The following is a 22675-nucleotide window of genomic DNA, read 5'->3' as shown; positions in this document are numbered from 1 at the left end:
TTTACCAGGGAGATGCAGCGTCTGATATAAAGTGAAGGTGCATTCCCCATTTTAAAGTATGCAATTCAGTGGTCTATTTTTGTTTTTATTTATTTATTTATTTATTTATTTTTGAGACAGAGTTTCACTCTGTTGCCCAGGCTGGAGTGCAATTAGGCGATCTCGGCTCACTGCAACTTCTGCCTCCTGGGTTCAGGCGATTCTCCTGCCTCAGACATCTTCAGTAGATGGGATTCCAGGCGCCTGCCACTACACCTAGCTAATTTTTGTATTTTTAGTAGAGATGGGGTGTCACCATTTTGACTAGGCTCGTCTTGAACTTCTGACCTTGTGATCCACCCACCTCAGCTTTCCAAAGTGCTGGGATTACAGGTGTGAGCCACTGTACCCAGGCCTGTTTTTATTTATTTATTTATTTTGAGATGGAATCTTGCCCTGTTGCCCAGACTGGAGCATAGTGGCATGATTTTAGCTTACTGCAGCCTCCACCTGCTGGGTTCAAGCAATTCTCCCATCTCAGCCTCCTGAATAGCTGGGACTTTAGGCATGCACCACCATGCCTAGCTAATTTTTGTATTTTTTGGTAGAGACAGGGTTTCACCATATTGGCCAGGCTGGTCTTGAACTTCTGACCTCAAGTGATCTGCCCTCCTCGGCCTCCCAAAGTGCTGGGATTACAGGCATGAGCCACTGTGCCCGGCCCCGTGGTTGTTTTTAGAAGTCAGATCATTAAGCTTGTTAAATCCATCTGCCTTGAGTAAGCTTCCTAGCCTGTTCACAGTAGCCGCCAGTTTAAACCTTAAACACCTGACCTTTGCATGGTCTCTGTTCTAGGAGGAAATGGAGGCTGATCTGCTTCTCCTCTGCCCTTCTTTTCATGCTTCAGCTCATCTTCCTCTCCTCCCCTCCACCGCTGAAGATGCTCCTGTCTGGAATGACACCTGACACCTGCTCTGCCTGTCCAGCAGAATCGCACATCCTCCCATTCCTCTATCACTTTCTGTTCACTCTGACCCCTCTGCTTGAAGACAAGCGCCTGCAGCTGGGTGTGGCGGCTCATGCCTGTCATCTTAGCACTTTGGGAGGCTGAGGAAGGCAGATCACCTGAGGTCAGGAGTTCAAGACCAGGCTGGCCATCATGGTGAAACCCTGTCTCCACTAAAAATAAAAAAATTAGCCAGGTGTCGTGGCGCACACCTGTAGTCTTACCTACTAGGGAGGCTGAGGCAGGAGAATTGCTTGAACCCAGGAGGTGGAGTTTACAGTGAGCTGAGATTGTGCCATTGCACTCCAGCCTGGGTGACAGAGTGAGACACTGTTTCAAAAAAAAGAAAAAGACACAAGTGTCTCCATTCTATTCAGAAAGGCATTTATCATATTATCCTGTGGCATTCCCTTGCAACTGTCTACCTTCCCCTGCTACCTGCACGCCCCAAGGTGCAGGGTTGATTGCTGCATAAATAGCTATGGGCTGACTTTTCACTCTGCGCCAGGTCGAGGTCTCATAGTGCTTGTGTTTTGGAACACTGAGAATGTGTGGTCCTCTAGGAGGGAGACGGGTGTACAGGTGTACAAGTCCGTCCACCTCCCAGGAACACCGTCAAAGGGTGTGGGGCCTGCTTTGGGGCTGGGACCCACCGAGCCTCTCTGGCTTCCTGGGACATGGCCTCCCCAGCCTGGGTCCCAGGGTAAATCCATGATTCTAGAGCTACCCAGGATTTGGTCAGGCCCAACAGATGGGGTTGAAATTGCATACAGGGACGCGTGGAGAACGCCTGCCCTAGTTCCGGCTGCTGCTCTATCCACAGGTACATTCTGATCGACTGGCTGGTAGAAGTCGCCACCATGAAGGACTTCACGAGCCTGTGCCTGCACCTGACCGTGGAGTGTGTGGACCGCTACCTGCGGAGGAGGCTGGTGCCACGATACAGGCTGCAGCTGCTGGGCATTGCCTGCATGGTCATCTGCACCCGGTGAGAAGCCCCCTCCGTCTGGCCAGCAGGGACATACTGGCCCTCCCTGGGTTCAGGGGCTCTGCCCTTCGTATGCTCCTCACTGTATCTTTTGTTTTTGTTTTGAGATGGAGCCTCACTCTTTCACCCAGGCTGGAGTGCAGTAGCGCGATCTCAGCTCACTGCAACCTCCGCCTCCCAGGTTCAAGCAGTTCTCCTGTCTCAGCCTCCTGAGTAGCTGGGACTACAAGCACCCACCACCACACCCAGCTAATTTTTATATTTTTAGTAGAGATGGGATTTTACCATGTTGGTCAGGCTGGTCTCAAACTCCTGACCCCAGGGATCCACCCGCCTCAGTCTCCCAAAGTGCTGGGATTACAGGCATGAGCCCCTGTGCCTGGCCCTCATGGGTTCTTGAGTCATGAGCCACCTGGTCAGACATGAAGTGCTGAGCTGAGAGCCCTCCGCAGGCAGGGGTGGCAGAACGGCCCTCGGCATGTGGAGGTTGCTCTGTGGGGCACTTGCATCCAGGTATTTTGTCATGGCGCAGCATCTGGGACCCAGAGTGTGGCCTCACTCTGGCAGCCACAGGTTAGACCCCCTGTCCCCTGGCTCCTGAGGGCGGCAGGGTGACTGATTAGGAGGGTGGCAGTCAGCCGCCCTTCTCTGAAGTTGGATTCTGAAGTCTGTTGCCAGAGTTTCCTATACTCCTGGAGTCAAGGGTTTTTTGTCCCCCACTGGTGCCCTGCAGCGCCCACCCCAACCGCAAAGGTGGCTCTCAGCTGCAGGATGCGTCTTCACATGGTAGCCTGTACTTCTCATATCAGACCACTGCTTTCCTTTAACCAATGCTGGATCCCCTAGTTCCGCCTTTGGAAATAGTGTGAAAATGATTCTCATAATATTTTTTGCATTTCCTAAACCAGCTGTCCCCAGCATGGTCTACACCGCCCTAGGAAGTGCTTTCCAGACCGACTCATCTGTAGCGCCTGGTGGGCGAGGATGGGTTTGGCTGCACACAGCTTATGTGTAAGCTACAGAGACTTGTTTCTCTCTTGCATAAGTAACCCAGAGGCAGAGGGTCCAGGCTCAGGTTATTGGGATGATTTTTGTTTCACGAGGAAGCAAAGGAAGCCCATCTCCCATCTTAATCTCTGCGACCAATTAGGGTGCTCCCCTTGTCCCTGGGACACCTGTACCTGTCACATTCACTTTTGCACTGAGCCTAGTCTTGTGGCCACATCTCACCAGCGGGAACCGGGAAGTATAGTCTCTTTGGGTCTGCGTGTGGCAGCAGCTCAAAGCAGTGTCATTCCCACGCAAAGAAGGAGCAACCCCTGCTGCAAGCATCCAGAGTGGTCTTCAGATGTGCTCTTCAGCCTGAATCCGGGGTCCCAGGTCTTCTGACCTGAGAAGGTGGAGTGGCTGCCTCCCTGTGTCTAACTGCGTGTCCCTCACTGCAGCCTGTGACCAAGCTCCTGGGCGGCAAACCGGCTGGCCATGAGAGAATAACGCTAAAAACGTTTCAGTGAGCTGAGTCCACGACCACAAGACCTGGCTGCAGTGGTCCATATAACTATCACCACGGCTCCCTAAATAACGTCTGCCTTATTCTCTTTCTTTTTTTTTCCTAAGTGGGTGTTGCAGGCACGGTGGCTCATTCCTGTAATCCCAGCACTTTGGGAGGCTGAGGTGGGCAGACTGCCTTAGTTTAAGAGTTTGAGACTAGCCTGGTCAACAAAGGGAAACCCTGTCTGTACCAAAAATACAAAAAAAAAATTAGCTGGGCGTGGTGGCGAAACTGTGCACCTGTAGTCCCAGCTACTCGGGAGGCTGAAGCATAAGAATCACTTGAACCTGGGAGACGGAGGTTGCAGTGAGCCAAGATCGTGCCACTGTACTAATTCAGCCTGAGTGACAGAAGCAAACTGTCTCAAAAAAAAAAAAAAAAAGTTTGAAAGGCTGAGCTGCTGCCCACCTCTGTTCTCAGAGCAGCACCTTCCTTGCCCCACCAGCCACCTCACACCCCACGTGGGGCTCTCGTTGGCCACCGATGTCTCGTCTTTTTTTGGCATCCACAGCCCCCACACTGGCAGGCGTGGTCCTTGTGCCTCTTGTCCTCTCGGTCAAGCTAATGGCACATACAACCTGCAGAGGTCCCAGGACGGAGCAACCGAGGAACTTGGCCTCAGTCCCAGGGGAAGGTGCTTTGGGGGCCGCTGGAACAGCATGTTCCCTGATAGTTGGTGTGGGTAGATGGCAGAGAACAGGGTGATCACTGCCTGGGGACGTCAGGGTTTTTGCGGCCACGCAGTGCCGGGCACAGACTTTGCAACAATCTTTGGGCACTTTGCGTCCAATTCCTAGATGTGGTGGTTCACCCACCTTCTGGGTCTAAAACATTTCCACCCCACTCATAGAGCCGTCACGTGACAGGCAAGTCTCCGTCCTTGGTGTTTTTCAGCAAACTGAATGCTCTTGGCACCCAGGCCTTTTGCGGACATTTCTGAGTCTGCCTGGCAGCCCTGCAGCTTTCTGTCTGCCTTGTGGTTCTCATCCCTCTTTCCAGTACTCTCTGACCCCTTCCTGTTATTATTATTACTATATACATTTTTGTTTTGTTTTGTTTTGTTTTTTGAGACAGGGTCCTGCCCTGTCATCCAGGCTGGAGTGCAGTGGTGTAATCATAACTCACTGCAGCCGCAACCCTTGGGCTTAAGCAGTTCTCCCACCTCAGCCTCCCCTAGGAATATAGACTCATGCCACCATGCTCTGCTAATTTTTTATTTTTTAACCTTTTGTAGAGATAGGGTCTTGTTTTGCTGCCCAGGGCGGTCTTGAACTGCTGGCTGAGCTTTCCTCCTGCCTGGGCCTCCCCTACTCAGCTGCAGGCAGCTGGGTCCATTATGTAGCCTCCTTTTGTCACCAAAGCCTAAAGCCATGGCTCCCTCCCTACCTTGAAGCCTCCTAAAGTCCTGTGTCCCTGCCTCCCGCCCCTGCCCCAGGAAGTGGGCTCCGCACCGAGACCCCTTCTCGGCGTTGCAGGTTCATCAGTAAAGAGATCCTGACCATCCGCGAGGCTGTGTGGCTCACGGATAACACGTACAAGTACGAGGACCTGGTGAGAATGATGGGCGAGATTGTCTCCGCCCTGGAAGGGAAGATTCGAGTAAGCAGTGGTTCCATTTTCCTTATTAATCTTAGTTGTCGCTGTGCTGGAGGGTGGGGTGGGAGCATGCAGCTTTCCTGCTGTGGAAGGGCCTCATGGACCCAGAGGGCAGCTGTTTCTGCTGTGCCCAGAGCCATGGAGCAGGAGGCCACAGTTGCACAATATCGCCATCTGCATTGGTGCCCTGCATGTACAGCATTGGCGTGAACATCATCTGGGCCACACCCTATGCTGGGCTTGTACGCAGCATTGCACAAATGAGCTCCGAGCGCTGAGAGCCCACACCCACTCCCTGCTGCCTAGGTCCCCACTGTGGTGGATTACAAGGAGGTCCTGCTGACACTAGTCCCCGTGGAGCCAAGAACCCAGCACCTGTGCAGCTTCCTCTGCGAGCTCTCCCTGCTACACACCAGCCTGTCTGCCTACGCCCCAGCCCGCCTGGCCGCCGCAGCCCTGCTCCTGGCCAGACTGACACATGGGCAGAGTAAGGAGTGGCCTTTCCCAGGGGTGCCTGTGTCAGGGAAGGTGCTCACATAGGAGGAGGCTGTGGGGAGGAAAAGAGTCCAGCCTCCATTTGTCCTGGTTACCTCTGGGGGGCGAGGTACAGCACAGCTCTTAGTTTCAGTATGTCCCAGATTTCTGACCTTGAGCCTGCACGTCCTGTGTGGGTTTTTTCAAAACCATTTTTATAAGATTGTAACCCTGAGCTCCAGGAAACTCCACAGCAGAACCCACAGAGCTACCAGGCGGGAGTGGTCAGGTGGCTGTCACCACAGCCCCTCCATCCCCTCCATCCCTGGCCTGCTCTCCTCCCCAGCACAGCCCTGGACCACTCAGCTGTGGGACCTCACCGGATTCTCCTATGAGGACCTCATTCCCTGCGTCTTGAGCCTTCATAAGAAGTGGTGAGTACGCAGGAAGTGAGTCCTCTGACTAGACTGTGCCACAGTGGGCAGGGCTCGAGCCCCTTTAAGGGCATCTGCTTCCTCCTGAGACAACTGGCAGTCACATGCAGATCTTCCTGCAGTGAACGAGGTACAGGAGGTCTTCCTCAGAGCTGATGTTTAAAAATTCCGGCTGACAGTTTAGGAGGCCAAGGCAGGCAGATCATTTTAGGTCAGGAGTTCAAAACCAACCTGGCCAACATGGTGAAACCCTACCTCTACTAAAAATAAAATTAGCCAGGTGTGGTGATACATGCCTGTAATCCCAGCTACTCAGGAGGCTAAGGCACAAGAATTGCTTGAACCCAGGAGGCGGAGGTTGCAGTGAGTTGAGATCACGCCACTGGACTCCAGCCTGGGTGACAGAGCAAGACTCTGTCTCAAAAAAAAAAAAAAGAAAACTGCCCTGGCGTGGTGGCTCATACCTGTAATCCCAGCACTTTGGGAGGCCAAGGCAGGCAAATCACCTGAGGTCAGGAGTTTCAGACCAGCCTGGTCAACATGGTGAAACCCTGTCTCTGCTAAAAATACAAAGATTAGCTGGGTGTGGTGGCACATGCCTGTTATCCCAGCTACTCGGGAGGCTGAGGCAGAAGAATCGTTTGAACCCGGGAGGTGGGGGTTGCAGTAAGCCAAGATCGTACCCTTCTACTCCAGCCTAGATGACAGAGTAAGACTCTGTCTCTCCCCACAAAAAACTGCAGGCCTTTCTTTTTTCACACCTTTTTCACATTTAGAGCATCTGCTCCCAACCCAAGCTTGCTGCATAGGCAGCAGAACATGCTAGAAGAGATGAGGGCATCTCCCTGACCTGTGGTAACTTGCGCGTGTCACAGGTTGTCATCTAGCTCAGGTGCTGGCACACCGTGGCCCCAGGCCGCATCTGGTCGCTTTTGTGAATGGGGTTTTCTTGGAAGCAGCCACCCTCATGGTTTCCACGTCGTCTGCAACTGTTCTTGCTCTGGCAGTGGCTGAGTTCATAGTGCAGCAAAGACCACGTGGTCCCCAGTGGGAAAATACTCACTCCCCTTCCCTTGAGAGAATGGCTTCTTCCCTGATGCAGCTGTTGGGATAGAACGATCCTCCATCTCATTGAGAAGATGGAGCCTGCAGGCGGGTCCCTTGCCCCATCATGCCCAGCTGTGGCCCTCTCTCTGCCCCAGCCCCGCTGGGCTTCTCTACCTGCCCTGGCCCCTCTGCCCTACTGTCTGCTGGGCCTGGCCCAGCCCTCACTACATCTGAGCCCTTTCACTTGCCCTGGCAGCTTCCCTTCAGCCCACATTGGTTTGTTCCAAGCAGTCCATGAAGCCTGCACCATGGGCGGGGCACTGGGGGAGAGGCCAGGACAACAGAGACTTCAGAGGTCAGGTTGTGACAGGAGAAACAGCAGGCCGGTGCAGGTCAGGTGGCACGGGCGGTTGTGGCTCTGTGCACGGAGTGTGGCTGGGGGCACCTGAGCATCTGAGTCCCAAGCAAAGGGGGCAGCCATGCTAGGGCCCAGTGCAGAACAGCTGGGCCAGGGCCGTGAGCGGAATCGTGGCAGTGAGGGGCACGGAGGATGCGCATGGGGCTGAGTTTGCAACCGGCCAGGCCACCTCCCTCTCCCCTCCTCAGCTGTGCTCACAGACTTGCTCCTCCCACCTCTCGGCACCCCCACTCCCTAGCGTGACCTCCCTTTCCTCAGTCAAATCCAGCAGACTCAGCTGGTGTGAGCTTTATTTTTCCTTTTTTGAGTTGGACCAGGCTGGAGTGCAGTGGTGCCATCCTAGCTCACTGCAGTCCTGACCTCCCTGGCTCGAGGGATCGTCTCGCGTCAGCTTCTCAAGTAGCTGAAACCACAGACATCATCACACCAGGCCCAGGTGGGCTTTTCTCCAGCCAGCATTACATTGACCCTCCCTCCCTCGGGGGCCTCGGCTTCCTGAACTAGACCTTGCAGCATGGGTGGTGGTCTCTCTTCTCCCCTACCCAAAGGGGCCAGGGAATTCTGGCTTTCTGCCACTCCTCAGACTCCTTTCCTGGGAGACTTCACCACTTCCAGGATTCAGACCACATCTCAACCTCAACCTGCCACCCTCCTGCCAGCATGACTTAGCCAATGGCCTGTCCTAGCCCTGGTGTTGTGCACGAAGCCCTGTTCTCGGAGCCGAGCCGTCCACCAGCCTTGGCTGCTTCTCCATCCCTGCACCCTCGCCAAAGCACTTTCCTTTTGCACTCACAGCCTGGGGGCTGGAGCTATACTTGGTGGCTGCCCGGCCTCCTGGAGTACTGTGGCAGCCGCCCTGCACGAGTCCTGTGTGTGCCACCCAGGGCCTTACTGTTGGTTTCCAGGATGAGATTGGAACTCCCCAGGGGTTCCGATGCCCCGAGCAGCCCCTTCGCTGGCCCATCTGCTGTTTATCCCCAATGTTGTACTGCAGCCACAGGGCTCCTGCTGCCATCTCCTGGGCTTTGGCGTGTGCTTCTGCTCATGGTGCTTTCTCCTGCAGTGCCCAGACCCTGTGCCTTCTGGGCAAGGAATGAGGGTGACAGTGGAAGGGTCAGTGTGGATTGTTTACGGGGAGCACAGATCGTCCCCTGACACTGGCAGTTTCTGGGTTGTGTTTATTCTCTTCTTCCTGAAGAAGTTAATTTTTTTTTTCCAAACCAGATAAATTAGAAATATTTATTTTCAAACTAAACCTCCTTTTATTGTGTGATTTAATGGGCTTTTGGTTTATTCACAGTTGTGCTTGTCATCACAACAATCACATTTAGAACATTTTCACACCCACAAAAGGGACAACACACCCCTCAGCTGTCACCCTCCAATTCTCTCAAACTGCCTTAGCCCTAGACGACCCCCAGTGGTCTACTTTCTCTCCACGGATTTTCCCCTTCTGGACATTTTGTATAAATGGAGTCACAGGACAAGTGGCCTTTTGTGTGTGGGTTACTTCCCTGGGTGTCATGTTTGTGGGTCTGTCCATGTTGTGGCATGTGTCCATGCTTTGTTCCTTTCATGGCTGAATAATAACGCCTCTGCATGGACCACATGTGTTTATCCAGCCCGCAGCTGGTGGACTTTTTGCCTTTTGTCAACAGTCCTGCGATGAACATTCTAGTATAGGTTTCCGCGTGGACATAGGTTTTCCTTTTTCCTGGGTCTCTACCTAGAGGGAATCTGCTGGGTCCTATGGTGGCTGCGTTTAACCATTTGGGGAACTACCAGGTCAGATTCCAGAGTGACCGCACCATTTTGCATTCTCATTGCTCACTTGGGCGAACTGAGGCCAAAAGTGGGGTGGGAGTGCCTCATGTGTCCACTCCATGTGACTCTGTTTCCAGCTTCCACGATGACGCCCCCAAGGATTACAGGCAAGTCTCTCTGACCGCCGTGAAGCAGCGATTTGAGGACAAACGCTATGGAGAAATCAGCCAGGAAGAGGTGCCTCCCTCCCGACACCTGGGCATCTCATGGGGTGCCAGGGTGTGGGTGGGCCTTGTCCTCGGGGTCTCTGTGCCCCCTAACTCTGGCTTCCCCTCAGGTGCTAAGCTACAGCCAGTTGTGTGCAGCATTAGGAGTGACACAAGACAGTCCCGACCCCCCAACCTTCCTCAGCACAGGAGAGATCCACGCCTTCCTCAGCTCTCCCTCGGGGCGGAGAACCAAACGGTTAGTTATCTCTCGTCCCAGCCCAGTTCCCTCAGTGGTGCCGCTTCCTCATATAGAGAGGCCCTCAAGGCTTGTCAGGGGAGCAGCAGATCGCAGGACAGCCACCCTGGGACAGAGTCCCGCTATCGGGCCCTGGGCCCCTGCGTAACCTCCACCGTCTCCAGCCCAGGTCTCCTTCCTCCGGGGCTGTTGTCTCGCTCTGACTGGGCTCCCTATGGATGGTTTGAGCATTCGGGAACCCGGCCCCAGCTCCAGCCCTCCCCGTGCCTGTCATGTGCATCCTAGGCTTCTCTGGTCCACGATGCCACTGTCACTCCGGCACTCCAGTTGTAACCTATTCCCATCCCCAGCACTTCCCTCGCCACCTGTGTGGACCTGTGTACCTGCCTCTCCTATCTCAGTAGCTTGGCTGTTCCTCTTGGAGTTAACTTCCCATCTCCACCTCACCCATCTGGAAAACTCTATCCTGCAGAGCCCAGATGAGCAGGGCCATCCCTGTGCTGCTGGCCTGCCTCTGTGACTCCTCAGCACCACGTGCACCCATGAGCTTCCCAAGGGCAGGCACTGGGTGACTGTCAATACAGGACCAGGCAGGACTGCCTCTAAGAGTGTTTTGTGGGGAGTGGGCCCCTGGAAGGAGACCCTAAACTTCTGGGAGCCCTGGGGAAGCAGCTGAAGACCCTGCTGCTGCCACTTTTCTCCCTGAGAAGCGTGACAGCACTTTCCATTGTACGGAAGGCAGGAGACCTGGCCCTCCTATCTCACTCCTCACATACACCTTGACTCTCCTGGGGCAGGGTCATCACAAGGAAAGTCCATGCAGATACACACTGCTACTCCAGGAGGGGGCCTGGCCCTGGCCCTGTGCTCAGCTTCACTGTGTCAAACCCACTTCTCAGAGGCCCCTCACAACCCCATCAGTCTTCTGAGAGAGACCCTCATGGGTGACGCTGGGGTCGCTCTCCCCACCCTGCCTTCCTACCAGGCCCTGGGATCAGGAAGTGGAAAGACTTGGCTGGTGTGGTGGCTTTTCCCAGGCTCAGGCTCAGGCTCACACTCTGGCCTCCAGCCCCATTCTGGGCAAGACCTGACCCCAGCTGGGTGTGGGTGTGAGCACTGCCCAAGGCCAGACCATTCCATGCAGTCTGCCTGGCACTGGGCTGAGCACTGCCTGCCCCTTATCAGTCAACACCAGAGGGGCCAAGTGTGGTAGTTCACCCCTGTAATCCCAGCACTTTGGGAGGCCCAGGTGAGTGGATCACTTGAGGTCAGGAGCTCAAGACCAACCTGACCATCATGGTGAAACCGTATCTCTACTAAAAATACAAAAGTTAGCTGGGTGTGATGGTGGGCACCTGTAGTCCTACCTACTGAGGAAGCTGAGGCAGGAGAATCGCTTGAACCCGGGAGGCAGAGGTTGCAGTGAGCCAAGATTGCACCACTGCACTCCAGCCTGGGTGACAGAGCAAGACTCCACCTCAAAAAAAAAAAAAAAAAAATCACTGGAGAGTGGCATCATCCTAGGGGTTTCCAAGGGGAACCAGGTAGTTGGCATAGGCCCCACAGCTGAGCCAGGTGTGCCAGGGTTCACACCCAGACCTGGGGCCTGAGTTCACCCGAGCTGCCATCCATGTCGGCCCTGCCTCAAGGGCTTATACCTGTTCTAGCCTCATTGGCATTTTGTACGCAGCAGACCCTTTGGGAGCACACAGTGATGGGCCAGGGCATGCAGGTGTTAGAGGCAGGTGTGGAGGACCCAGCCTCCCAGCGCTGCCACCCATGACCGGGTCGCCTGGGCTGTCTCCCCCTTGCAGGAAGCGGGAGAATAGCCTCCAGGAGGACAGGGGCAGCTTCGTCACCACCCCTACTGCAGAGCTGTCCAGCCAGGAGGAGACGCTGCTGGGCAGCTTCCTCGACTGGAGCCTGGACTGCTGCTCTGGCTACGAAGGCGACCAGGAGAGCGAGGGCGAGAAGGAGGGCGATGGTGAGTGTGCAGTTAGGGTGCACTTGAGGGAACATTGCACAGACAGCAGCCCTCACTGAGGGCCTCCGCACACTTGGCCCTGTGTGTGTGCTGGGGGAGGAAGGAGGATATGCATAGAGCAGGGCCTGCTGGGTGGGGCCGGCTCCTGCCCCACAGGGGAGCATGTCCAGATACCAGGAGAGTGAGAGGAGGGGAGAGCCCCCAAAACACCCCAGCTCAGGGCTTTTCCCACCGCACAGGGATGAGAGGACTTAGCCACACCTGTCCACCCCAGCTCAGGGCTCCTCCCACTGCACAGGGACCAGAGGACTTAGGCCACACCTATCTAGCTCCTGCTGATTCTGTGTTGGGAGGACCTTACTAGGATTGCGAAGGTGGAGGCCCAGTCTGGAGCTCATGATAAGATTTTTCTAGGCCAGGTGTGGTGGCTCATGCCTGTAATCCCAGCAATTTGAGAGGCTGAGGCAGGAGGATCACTTGAGGCTAGTTCAGGATCGGTCTGGGTGATATAGCAAGACAAAATTTAAAAGTTAGCCAGGTGTGGTGGCTACTCAGAAGGCTGAGGCGGGAGGATCTCTTGAGCACAGGAGGCAGGAGCTACAGTGAGCCATGATCGTGCCACTGCACTCTGGCCTGGGTGTTCTTTCTAGAATATTGAGATGTGCCCACGTGGTGTACATGACAATCCTCACTGCCCTTTTGGGATCAGTGCCCTGTGCAAACCCCAGGCAGACCGCAGGGGTCCTTGCCAGAAGCCCAGTTAGGATGAGTCCTGGCGATTTCCCAGTTGTTTGCTTCTGCATCCACTTGGCTTGAGGTAGATGGCCAGCTTGTCACCTCCACTGTTGGGCTCATGGCGGGCAGCCGTCCAACCTTGGAAGAGCCCTGTCACCCACGGCTTCTCACCACAGGAGGGCAACACTGGGGTCCATAGCGAGGTAGAAGATTCTTGACCTGGCAGGGGTCTCCCCTGATGCTTAGATGTGACACAACCTCCCTCTCCACCAACCTTCCTGCAGTGACAGCTCCCAGTGGAGTTCTTGATGTCACCGTGGTCTACCTGAACCCAGAACAGCATTGCTGCCAGGAATCCAGTGATGAGGAGGCTTGCCCAGAGGACGAGGGGCCCCAGGACCCACAGGTGTTGGCGCTGGACACCCAGATCCCTACAGTCCCGGGACCTGAGTCCCCGCTTCACACCAGCCAACAGCCAGGGAAGGACATCACAACCTCAGGGTACTCCTCCGTCAGCACCGCGAGTCCCGCAAGCTCTGTGGACGGCAGCTTGGGGGTCCTGTCCCGATCTACCTCAGTGCTGTCTCTAGACAGTGACTCACACACACAACCCTGCCACCATCAGGCCAGGAAGTCATGTTTACAGTGTCGTCCCCCAGAGAGCAGTGTTCCCCAGCAACAGGTGAAGCGGAAAAATCTATGTGTGCACAGTGAGGAGGAGGGCATGAACTGGGGCTTGTGAGGCTGTGAGTGCGTCAGCGTGTGTGTCGCGGTGGATGTGTACTGGGGGGGCCTGCCAGCCAGGGGTGGGAGCACAACACAGGATTGCTGTATAGACCCCGGTGGCCTTCACACAGAGCAGAGAGGGTGACTTGTGGCCACCAAATTTCTCTCTCTGTGGGAGTCATGTGAGTCATCAGAATGTCCAAATGCGGGTGAAGAGCTCAGATCCATCTCTTTGGAAAGTTTAGCCTCAAAGCAGTCAGCCGCACTGCGTGGAGGGCACCTCTCTGTCCTTTCTGTGTCCCAGTGTCTCTGGAAACTTCAGCCTGTATGTGTCCTGATCTTCCCAGCCCCACCAGAGCCCCGTGCCGGGAGCTGACAGCTTTCACTCAGAGCACGTGTGCCCTGGGTAATCAGATACCACTCGAGCCCCTGCCCACGTCTCTCTGGTTTGGGGCCCCGGTGGGGAGTTGACAGCTCAGAGCATACCACTGTCCCTTCAGTGTGTCCCCTCATCCACCTCGGCCTGCGTGGGGACCCACTTCCTTCTGGGTAGGGCTTCGGTCACCAGGGTGCCTGTGTCCATGCACACTGTGTGGACTGCCTTGGCCACAGGCCCACTCCCTACGACATGTTAGTCATTTTAGAGCTCTCTCCCAGAGGCATTTGTCTGACCCACAGATGATGTCAATGTGAACACCTCTCTTTGTGCTGAATTTCTGGGCCATTCTTTTCCCGTCTTTATTTCTAAATTTTCTTCTTCTAAGATGCAAACGAGAAAAACTTACAACAGAGGGTATTAAAAAAACAAGATTCCCACCATTATTTAGGCTTAATTGCAAAACAAAAATCTTACTCCAGCCCCTCAATGCCATCCTCACACTTTATGCAAAAAGAATTTTCCCAGAGAGGCTAACTAGAAAAAACTTGAAGTCTTCCGTAACGTCTGAGGTGACCGAGAGGCAGAAAAGCAGAGCAGTCTGGGGCCATGTCCTGGCTGATCCCAGCTGCAGCTCTGCTCTGGGCACCCATGGGAGGGAGGCAGATGCTCTATCCTTTCCCGCTGGCCACAGAGACTCTGGTCTCGCATGAAAAGGGAGCCTGGGAGACAGCAGCCCATGCCTGGGGAGCCTGCTGCCTCCAGCCAGGTGACCGTGGCCTGTCTCCGGGGCTGGGCTGACCACAGCACACTCACCCTGCTGCCATCCTCGTCTGTTTCCTCTGGAAATGTAAGAAGTGTCCCCCAGATGCTTTTTTTTTTTTTTTCTTTTTAGACAGAGTTTTGCTCTTGTCACCCAGGCTGGAGTGCAGTGGCGTGATCTCAGTTCACTGCAGCCTCTGCTTCCCAGATTCTCCTGCCTCAGCCTCCCGGGTAGCTGGGATTACAGGCACCCAAACCATGCCTGGCTAATTTTTGGATTTTTAGTAGAGTCAAGGTTTCACCATGTTGCTCTGGCTGGTCTTGAACTCCTGACTTCGGGTGATCCCCAATTCGGCCTCCCAAAGTGCTGGGATTACAGGCATGAGCCACCACACCTTGGCCCTCAAATGCTCTTGAACCAGAAACCCAGGACTGGGAGATGCTCAGTGAGTGACTACTTTTCTGTGTGTTTGTGTCTGAGGCAGCTGTCTTTTTGCTACTAGAAGGGAATTCTGGCCACCCTGGGTGGGGCGTGTTTGGGGTAAGAAACCAAGCGTTGGAACTGTAGACCTGTCCTGTTGGCTGTGTGCCCCTGGGCATGTGTGGGCCTCATTTGTAAGTTTCCTCATTTGTAAGAGGGAGCGATGATACCTACCTCACAGGGGTGTTGTGAGGATTAAATGTGAGGAGTATAGTGGCAGATGAGTGATGGACGTCCTTTGCTGCCTCGGCCCCTTTTCTGGGGGCTCTTTTGTCAAAATCCCAACTCTGGATGGTGTAGGAGGAAACCACTCTGGGGGGACCTGGCACTGCCTGCCTGTGGTGGGCTCCTGCATCTCAAGTGCTGACTCAACCTTTCCCAGCCTCCTCCTTCAGAGAATCTCCAGGGAGGCAGGGCCACTGGCAGCCTCCCCACTGCTGACAGAGGGGCCCATCCCCAGGACTGGCCCAGAGCTGCCTGCGTCCCAACCTCCCTGACAACTCTGTGCCCTTCTGCAATGGCACCTTCCCATTAACAACTATGGAACAGACTCACCTGTCCCATCTTTAAACAGCATCTCCAGGTCTGTCTTCTCTCCAGCTACCACTTGGGATTTCTTCGCCCCCTATTTATTTTATTTCTTTCTTTATTTTTGAGACAGTTTTATTCCTCTTGCCCAGGCTGGAGCACAATGGCGTGATCTCTGCTCACCACAACCTCCGCCTCCCAGATTCAAGTGATTCTCCTGCCTCAACCTCCCAAGTAGCCGGGATTACAGGTGTGCGTCATCACGCCCGGCTAACTTTTCTATTTTTAGTGGAGATGGGGTTTCTCCATGTTGGTCAGGCTAGTCTCGAACTCCCAACCTCAGGTGATAAGCCCACCTCTGCCTCCCAAAGTGCTGGGATTTCAGGAGTGAGCCACCACACCTGGCTTTATTGTTTATTCTTTTTTTTTTTTTTTTTTTTTTTTTTTTTTTTTATTTTTGTTTTTTTTTTTTTTGTTTTTTTTTTTTTTTTTTTTTTTCTTTTTTTTTTTTTTTAAGATGGGGTTTCACCATGTTGGTCAGGCTGGTCTTGAACTCCTGACCTCAGGTGATCCACCCGCCTTGGCCTCCAAAGTGCTTGAATTACAGGCTTGAGCCACCACGCCCGGCCTGTTGTTTATTCTTAACTCCAACTACGTGGAGCCCTGCTGCCCTGCTCACTTCCCCCGTAGTCGTCCCCTGTGTCACTGAAGGCCCTGTCCTCCCATGCTGTGTACACTGTCTAGGCCTCAGCAGTGCTTGGCCTGTGGCCCACTGCCTCGTGTTGCCTCTGTGACACTATCCTACTGCTCCACCTCCCTGGCCCCATTTTGCATGGGCCCCATTTTCCGTGGCTCACCTGTCCCTACCCGAGCCTCCTACCCCACCAGGGGCCACCTTGCCAGGCCCACTGCACCAGGGTATGAGCTTCCTCCCCTCTACCCACTGCTATCACGTCACGTATCCAAAAGTGAACATTTCTCCTCCCTCATCCCTGCTCCCGACGCGCCATCTTCATCTCCAGCAACGCTGTCCTCCTGCCTGGCCCTGTGTGCTCTGTGGCCCGGCGTCAGCAGGACGGCTGATCCCTGCGTTAGAGCACTTTGAGTAAGAACAGATGGAGCCGCTCTTACAACCTGCACAGGTGCCCTGCAAGAGGAGCGCGAGAAGGGCGCCCCCGTCTACCCAGTTACCCAAACCAAAAGCCCGGAGTCGCCCGCAGACCCCTCCCTGGCGGCCTCGGGACCCAGCTCCGAGCCGGAGTCCCCACCAGACCTAGGGGGCAGGAGTGGGCGGGGCTTGAGGCTGGCCCGTAATGGGGGAGAGAAAGCTTCGGGAGGGACGGACCCCGAACCCTGGTTCAGGATTGGGCAGCCCGGCCGGGAAGGGGCGGCCTTCCCGCCCGGAAGAGGCGTGGCTCTTCGGAGGCGGCAAATTGCAAGGAGACGCCGCCGCCTTCATGCTGCCCCGGGACTGCTCGCGGAGGTGAGGCCCGCGCGGCGGGAGGGAGCGGGCGGGCGAGCGGGCGGGCGGGCAGGCATGGGGCCCGAGGCCCGACGCTAACAGACGTGCTGCGCTGCCGGCGCGTCCCCCAGGCTGATGGCCGAGCTGCAGGGCGCCCTGGACGCCTGCGCAGAGCGACAGCTGCAGCTGGAGCAGAGCCTGCGCGTCTGTCGTCGGCTGCTGCAGGCCTGGTAGGCGGACCCCGGGACCCCCTGGCCAGACCTCCCTCGGCCCCTCACAATCCTGCAGCGAGCCCCCGGGACTGGGAGGTCGGGCCCAGCCGCACACTCCGAACTGCAGGTTGTCAGTGCCACCCCCTTACGCTGCAAGCTCCTAGCTGGGGGCCTGCGGCGGGGCCCGGCGGCCCCCTCGGGTCTTTAGGAGCTGGGCCCTGCCTCCTGGCTGTGCAACCGCTGCCCATGTCTTCGCAGGGAACCAACCGAGACCCGGGCTTCGGAGCCACCTCCAGGGCCAGAAACTAATGAAGAGGACCCGTCTCCAGGTAAACCTCCACCGCCACCTTCCCCAGGTGCTGCTCCGGCCTGCCTTTTAGCGTGCAGTTGTGACGGACCCTCCTGGGGACAGCGAGGAGGGATCACTGCATAATTCTTGGCTTTCACAGCATGCGCACCCAGTCCACAAGACCTCAAAGAGCTGGAATTTCTGACCCAGGCACTGGAGAAGGCTGTACGGGTTCGAAGAAGCATCACTATGGCTGGAGAAACAGACAAGGCCCCCAGCCTGAAATCTAGGTCCACTGTCGCTCCTCCTGGCGCGATAGCCTTTGCCCCACCCCAGACCCCAGGCCAAGCTGGTGGCCATGCTTCAGACACGAGACCCACCAAAGGCTCCTGCCAGACCACGGTGCCTCCCAAGGGCCACTCTGAGCGCCAGCTGCTGTCACTGGGGGATAAGACTCGTGTCAGGACAGGAGCTCGGGCCCCCAGGCCTGGACCGGGCCTCAGGGACCAGCAAATGGCTCCATCAGCTGCTCCTAAGGCCCCGAAAGCCTTCACACTCAAAGAGAAGGGGTAGGTTTCCCTGACCTTCACTGGAGGGACTTCTGTCTCTGCCTGCTCAGACCCTGGCTAGCAAGGAGTCTGGGATTTGGGGTGACAGGGAGGGCATGGCATTAGCGGCATTAAGCCCTGGGGCGCACCTCTGAGGCTTGTGCTTGGAAGCTGGCAGAATGAAGCAGCTGTGTGACGGTGTCCGGGTTGGTACCTTCGGGATGGGAAGTACCGGAGCTTGTCCTGCCTTCCTCTGTGGCTGTCCCCTTAATCTGCCCAGAGGCTCCAGGTGGGCTCTGGAGGGCATGGGCTTTGCTCACGGGGCCCCGTCTTCTCTCTACCGGGGCAGCACTGGACCTCGCAGCTCCCATGGCCACCCCGTAAGCCTGTCCAAGCGGGCTCATCCTTAGTGGGGTCAGGCATGGGAGAGGGGCCAAGAAGCTTCATCCCTGATTAGGCTCTGACCAGGAGATGGGACTTGTAGATCCCAGAGCAAAGCAAGGATCCTCTGAACACAGGCTTCTCCGACAGGCACCTGCTGCGGCTGCCTGCGGCATTCAGGAAGATGGCTTCCCAGAACGCGAGGTGAGGCTAGGTCTTCGTCTAGGCAGGGGCAGAGGAGAACCGGGAGGCATCACCAGCTCGGGGACTGGTTTGAGAGACTTTCCAGCGGGTGTCTCTGCTCTCTTTGCTGAGTGGGGTCACTGTGATATTAAAACTCTGTCAGCTGGTCAGCTCTATCCCCATGTCCCAGTCAGTGTCCTCTTGGTTCCCTGTGGCCTCTGGAGGCCCCTCCTGGCCTTCAGCAGAGCCAGACATCCAGCTTGGGGTCCCCACCCTGGCCCTTGCCTGCCTCCCAAGGCCCAGCTTGCTGTCTGGAATAACCGTGTCCCTCTGTGGTTCCTGGGGCGCCCCATGTGTGCACTCAGCCTGTGGGCCCAGCTCAGTTCCATGCAGACCAGTGATTCCACAGATGCCACTGCTGCCAAAACCCAGTTCCTCCAGAACATGCAGACAGCTGTATCCTTGCTGGGCTCACGGGAGCCCCGGGGGCCTCTGGCTCTGAACCTGGTGAGTTTACAGAACAGCCCAGGAAGAGCTGGCATGGGATGGCCAGGGCCACTCCCCAGACCCGGTCGTTGGTGGGAGCAGAGAGGCTTGGCCACAAGGAAGTTTTCCTGACCCACATCCAGTCAGGTGGGCCCCAGCCCAGGCTCAGCGCTCAGGAGGTGGAGGCGGAGACGGGGCGGCTTTGGAAGGCCTGCACGCTGCTGAGACTGCGCATGAGGGAGGAGCTCTCAGCAGGTGCGTGGTCTTGGGCCTGTCTCGGGAGGAGTGTGGATGGCTGGTGCAGGGAGGGTTTCCAGACTGCCCTGGACCCCACCTGCCCTCCCTGACTTCTGCAGCCCCCATGGACTGGATGCAGGAGTACCGCTGCCTGCTCACGCTGGAGGGGCTGCAGGCCATGGTGGGCCAGTGTCTGCACAGGCTACAGGAACTGCGTGCAGGTGAGACACCACCCTCATCCTGCTACTGCACCGAGGTCTGGACCAGGGACAGGGCCAGTAGCCAGCCTTATCTGTGCCTCAGGGAAGGGTGAGCAGCCCAAGGACCAGAAGCAAGTTGGTGGGCCCTTCCGCCCCTCCCACGCCACTCCCCGATGTGCTTGGTCCTCTCCAGTTGTCCTGTGGGAGCTGCCAGCCTTCCTTTCCTTCTCAGGGCAGTTCCCCCACCTCGCTGCTCCCTGAACACTTACTGCTCTGAGCAGTTGCTTATTCACCCAATTTTTGAAAAAGTAGCATGTGAGGCCGGGCACAGTGGCTCACGCCTGTAATCCCAGCACTTTGGGAGGCCGAGGTGGGCAGATCATTGAGGTCAGGAGTTCGAGACCAGCCTGGCCAACATGGTGAAACCCCATCTCTACTGAAAATACAAAAAAATGTTGCCAGGTGTGGGGGTGCATGCCTGTAGTCCCAGCTACTCAGGAGAGTGAGGGACGAGAATCGCTTGAACCCAGGAGGCAGAAGTTGCAGTGAGCTGAGAGAGACACTCTGGGTGACAGAGCGAGACTCAACTTCAAAAAAAAAAAAAGGAAAAAGTAGTGTGTGAGAATCAGCTCCTGGTAGATGACTGGCCTGGTAGACAAGAGGTGGTTATTTATGGACAATAGAGCTTCCTTCCTCCTGTGTATTTTCTAATTGCTTGAAGTTTTAAGAGTGAAGATACGCCATTTGTCAAAAGAAAAGTCAGTCTCACAAAAGTCATGCTTAAACACAATAAAGAGAGTCCCCCACAGCCAGAGGGCCCCCCACAGAGGACTTCTGCTAGTGAGTCCCGGCCCCAGTCACACCATATTGCACTGGGCTGTCCTGGAAGCTCACCTTTCCCCGCTAAAAGCAGGGCAAGCGGTGCAGATGCCCAGAGAGCCAGGTGCCGGCCCACAGGAGAAGCTGGACCCTGGGTTCAGCTGCCACCCCAAAGGCCACATTCTCTTGTGCACACAGCGGTAGCAGAACAGCCACCAAGACCATGTCCTATGGGGAGGCCCCCCAGAGCCTCGCCATCCTGTGGGGGTGGAGCAGATCCTGCATGGAGCCCCCAGCTGCTTGTCTACTCCAGCGCCCAGGAGCTGCAGACCCTGGCAGCCCTCAGGCTTCGAGTGGCCATGCTGGACCAGCAGATCCACTTGGAAAAGGTGCTTCTGGAAGAGGAGGTTGGGGGGCAACAGGGTACCTGGGGTAGGGGGGCTGTGGGCCACAGGGGTCCACAGCCTTGAGAGGAGGAGGACCCAAGGGTAGGGGCTGGACTGCTCCACTCCCCAGGACCCAGGAGGATGGGGGTGAGCTTGGGGTCTGTGTGTGGGTTGGGAAATGCACTGGTCAGACTGGGCTAGGGACAGCAGGACGGAGCGTGGGAGCTCAGAAGGAGAGGGGCTAGAGCATGGGGGCCTCGAAGCCTGTCCTGGGATTGCCCTGCACCTAGGTGGCCCTGAGACCTTGGCCCTGCCCTGCCCCAGGTCCTGATGACTGAACTCCTCCCTGTGGTAAGGGCCACACAGCTGCAGGGGCCACCCTGGCTGACCCTTTGCCGGGCTGCGCACAGCCTGCTCTGTGAGGGAGGCGCACGTATCCTCACCGTCCTTAGAGATGACCCTGTGGACTGAGCCTTTCCTGTGCTGCCCCCGCCCGCCTCCCAGGCCTCAGGACCACTTGGGTGCTGGCCTGCCAGGGAATGTCCCCTCAGCCCTCTTCAGAAGAGGATTGGGGATGTTTTCCCTGGCGCTGTGCTCTGGGACCCAGAGATGCCTGTAACATCCCTGGGAAACCTGGTGAAGTGGATGGGGTGGCCTCATTGGCTCTTCTCAGGACAACTAAGCTGCTGGTCAGGGCTGGCGTTCAGCCTTCCCGAGCCTCCTGGAGTCCAGCGGCCAGCAGGGAGCCTTTCTTGGCTCCCTCTGTTTTCTCACTATAAACCAAAGAGCCGCTTGTGTGATATTAAAGCTACTTTAGAAAGCATTTGTATTGATTGATTTTTTTGAGACAGTCTCACTCTGTCACCCAGGCTAGAGTGTAGTGGCGTGGTCTCAGCTCACCACAACCTCTGCCTCCCAGGTTCAGGTGATTCTCTTGCCTGAGGCTCCCAAGTGGCTGGGATTACGGGCTCCTGCCAGCACACCTGGCTTTTTTTTTTTTTTTTTTGTATTGATGGGGTTTCACCATGTTGGGCAGGCTGCTTTCAAACCTTCCATCTCATGTATCCTCCCAGCATGCTGTGTGCATGAGCCACCACGCCCTGCTGACAGTGTATGTATTTAAATCACACCAGGTGAGACTTGATAGGCACTTGTTTTTGCTTTTACTTATCAAGTTATATCACTGGTATGCCACGCTGAAAAAGAACATACCAAGTGTATTCATCAAGATTATAAGTGGGTCAGGTGCCGTGGCTCACGCCTGTAATCCCTGCACTTTGGGAAGCTGAGATGGGCAGATCACCTGAGGTGAGGAGTTCATGAGCAGCCTGGCCAACATGGTGAAACCCCATCTGTAGTGAAAATACAAAAATTGGCTGGGTGCAGGGGCAGGTACCTGCAGTCCCAGCTAGGCAAGAGGCTGAGGCAGGAGAATCATTTGAACCTTGGAGGCAGAGGTTGCAGTGAGCTGAGATTGCACCACCGTACTCCAGCCTGGGCAACAGAGCAAGATGCCGTTTCAGAAAAAATGCTGGCCACCGGGCTGTGGCATTGGCCATGGCCAGTGACCCTAGCATTCTTTAAAGGAATGTGCACTGAGGGCCTGGGGCATCCCATGCATTTTGGGACTGGGGTCAGGTGCTCTGGGTAGACAGCTCAGAGCTCCACCATGCCCAACTGTGGGCAGGGACCTGCGGCAGGGAAGATGACCAGCCCCTTCCCGGAGGTGCCCCCATGGACAGGGCAGCAGGACAGGAGGTGGGTGGCACCCAGAGAGCTGGGTCTTCTGAGAGCCTGATGAAGCATCACAGGTATACAGGGATGACCTGGGTGACAGTGCTGTGGCTCCGAGGTGGCCTCTTGGCCTGTAGCTGGAGGTTCTGCTTGTAAAGGGCCTGACAGTCCAACAAGTCAGAAACATGCTCCCAAGGTGAGGGCTGCTGGGGACCAGATGACAGAGACCAAGATAGGAAACCAAAAACAATGGTCATTATTGCATTGAGGGGGAACCTCCAGAGACAGCAGCTCCACCCCCTGCCCCCAGCAGCCTGGCAGCAGCCCCAGTGTCACACTCCTTGATCAGGTCGGCCAGCCTTGCCCCTCCCAGCCACCCCACTGCTGCCTTCAGGCTACTCCTGGGCACCCCAGTCTGCAGGA

General features: G+C 56.1%; 2 protein-coding genes across 3 annotated transcripts in view; both read left to right on the top strand.

Annotated features, from left to right (window-relative positions):
- The window catches only part of CCNF (cyclin F), a 29299-nt gene extending 15359 nt beyond the window's left edge, over positions 1 to 13940 (top strand). For both annotated transcript variants that reach the window (XM_017510997.2, XM_017510995.2), the window contains 8 exons: positions 1809 to 1973; positions 5001 to 5124; positions 5428 to 5608; positions 5942 to 6029; positions 9396 to 9495; positions 9596 to 9723; positions 11538 to 11707; positions 12727 to 13940. In XM_017510997.2, coding sequence (XP_017366486.1) covers positions 1809 to 1973; positions 5001 to 5124; positions 5428 to 5608; positions 5942 to 6029; positions 9396 to 9495; positions 9596 to 9723; positions 11538 to 11707; positions 12727 to 13184 — 1414 coding nt within the window. In that variant the 3' untranslated portion in view covers positions 13185 to 13940. The remainder of the gene's footprint in view (positions 1 to 1808; positions 1974 to 5000; positions 5125 to 5427; positions 5609 to 5941; positions 6030 to 9395; positions 9496 to 9595; positions 9724 to 11537; positions 11708 to 12726) is intronic.
- A 2773-nt stretch (positions 13941 to 16713) lies between these two features.
- On the top strand, positions 16714 to 21099 carry TEDC2 (tubulin epsilon and delta complex 2). The gene is made up of 10 exons (XM_017510998.2): positions 16714 to 16798; positions 16909 to 17007; positions 17248 to 17318; positions 17439 to 17847; positions 18358 to 18411; positions 18756 to 18846; positions 19020 to 19131; positions 19233 to 19334; positions 20331 to 20521; positions 20843 to 21099. Exons 1-10 carry the CDS (start codon positions 16773 to 16775, stop codon positions 20987 to 20989), a joined length of 1302 nt encoding a protein of 433 aa, XP_017366487.1. The 5' UTR covers positions 16714 to 16772; the 3' UTR covers positions 20990 to 21099.
- Positions 21100 to 22675: the final 1576 nt, after the last annotated feature.

This window comes from Cebus imitator, unplaced genomic scaffold (genome assembly GCF_001604975.1).
Source record: "Cebus imitator isolate Cc_AM_T3 unplaced genomic scaffold, Cebus_imitator-1.0 Scaffold444, whole genome shotgun sequence".
NCBI classification, from domain to species: domain Eukaryota; kingdom Metazoa; phylum Chordata; class Mammalia; order Primates; family Cebidae; genus Cebus; species Cebus imitator.
The sequence above is the reverse complement of the archived record's forward strand: the minus strand, read 5'-3'. Positions and strand labels throughout refer to the sequence as shown.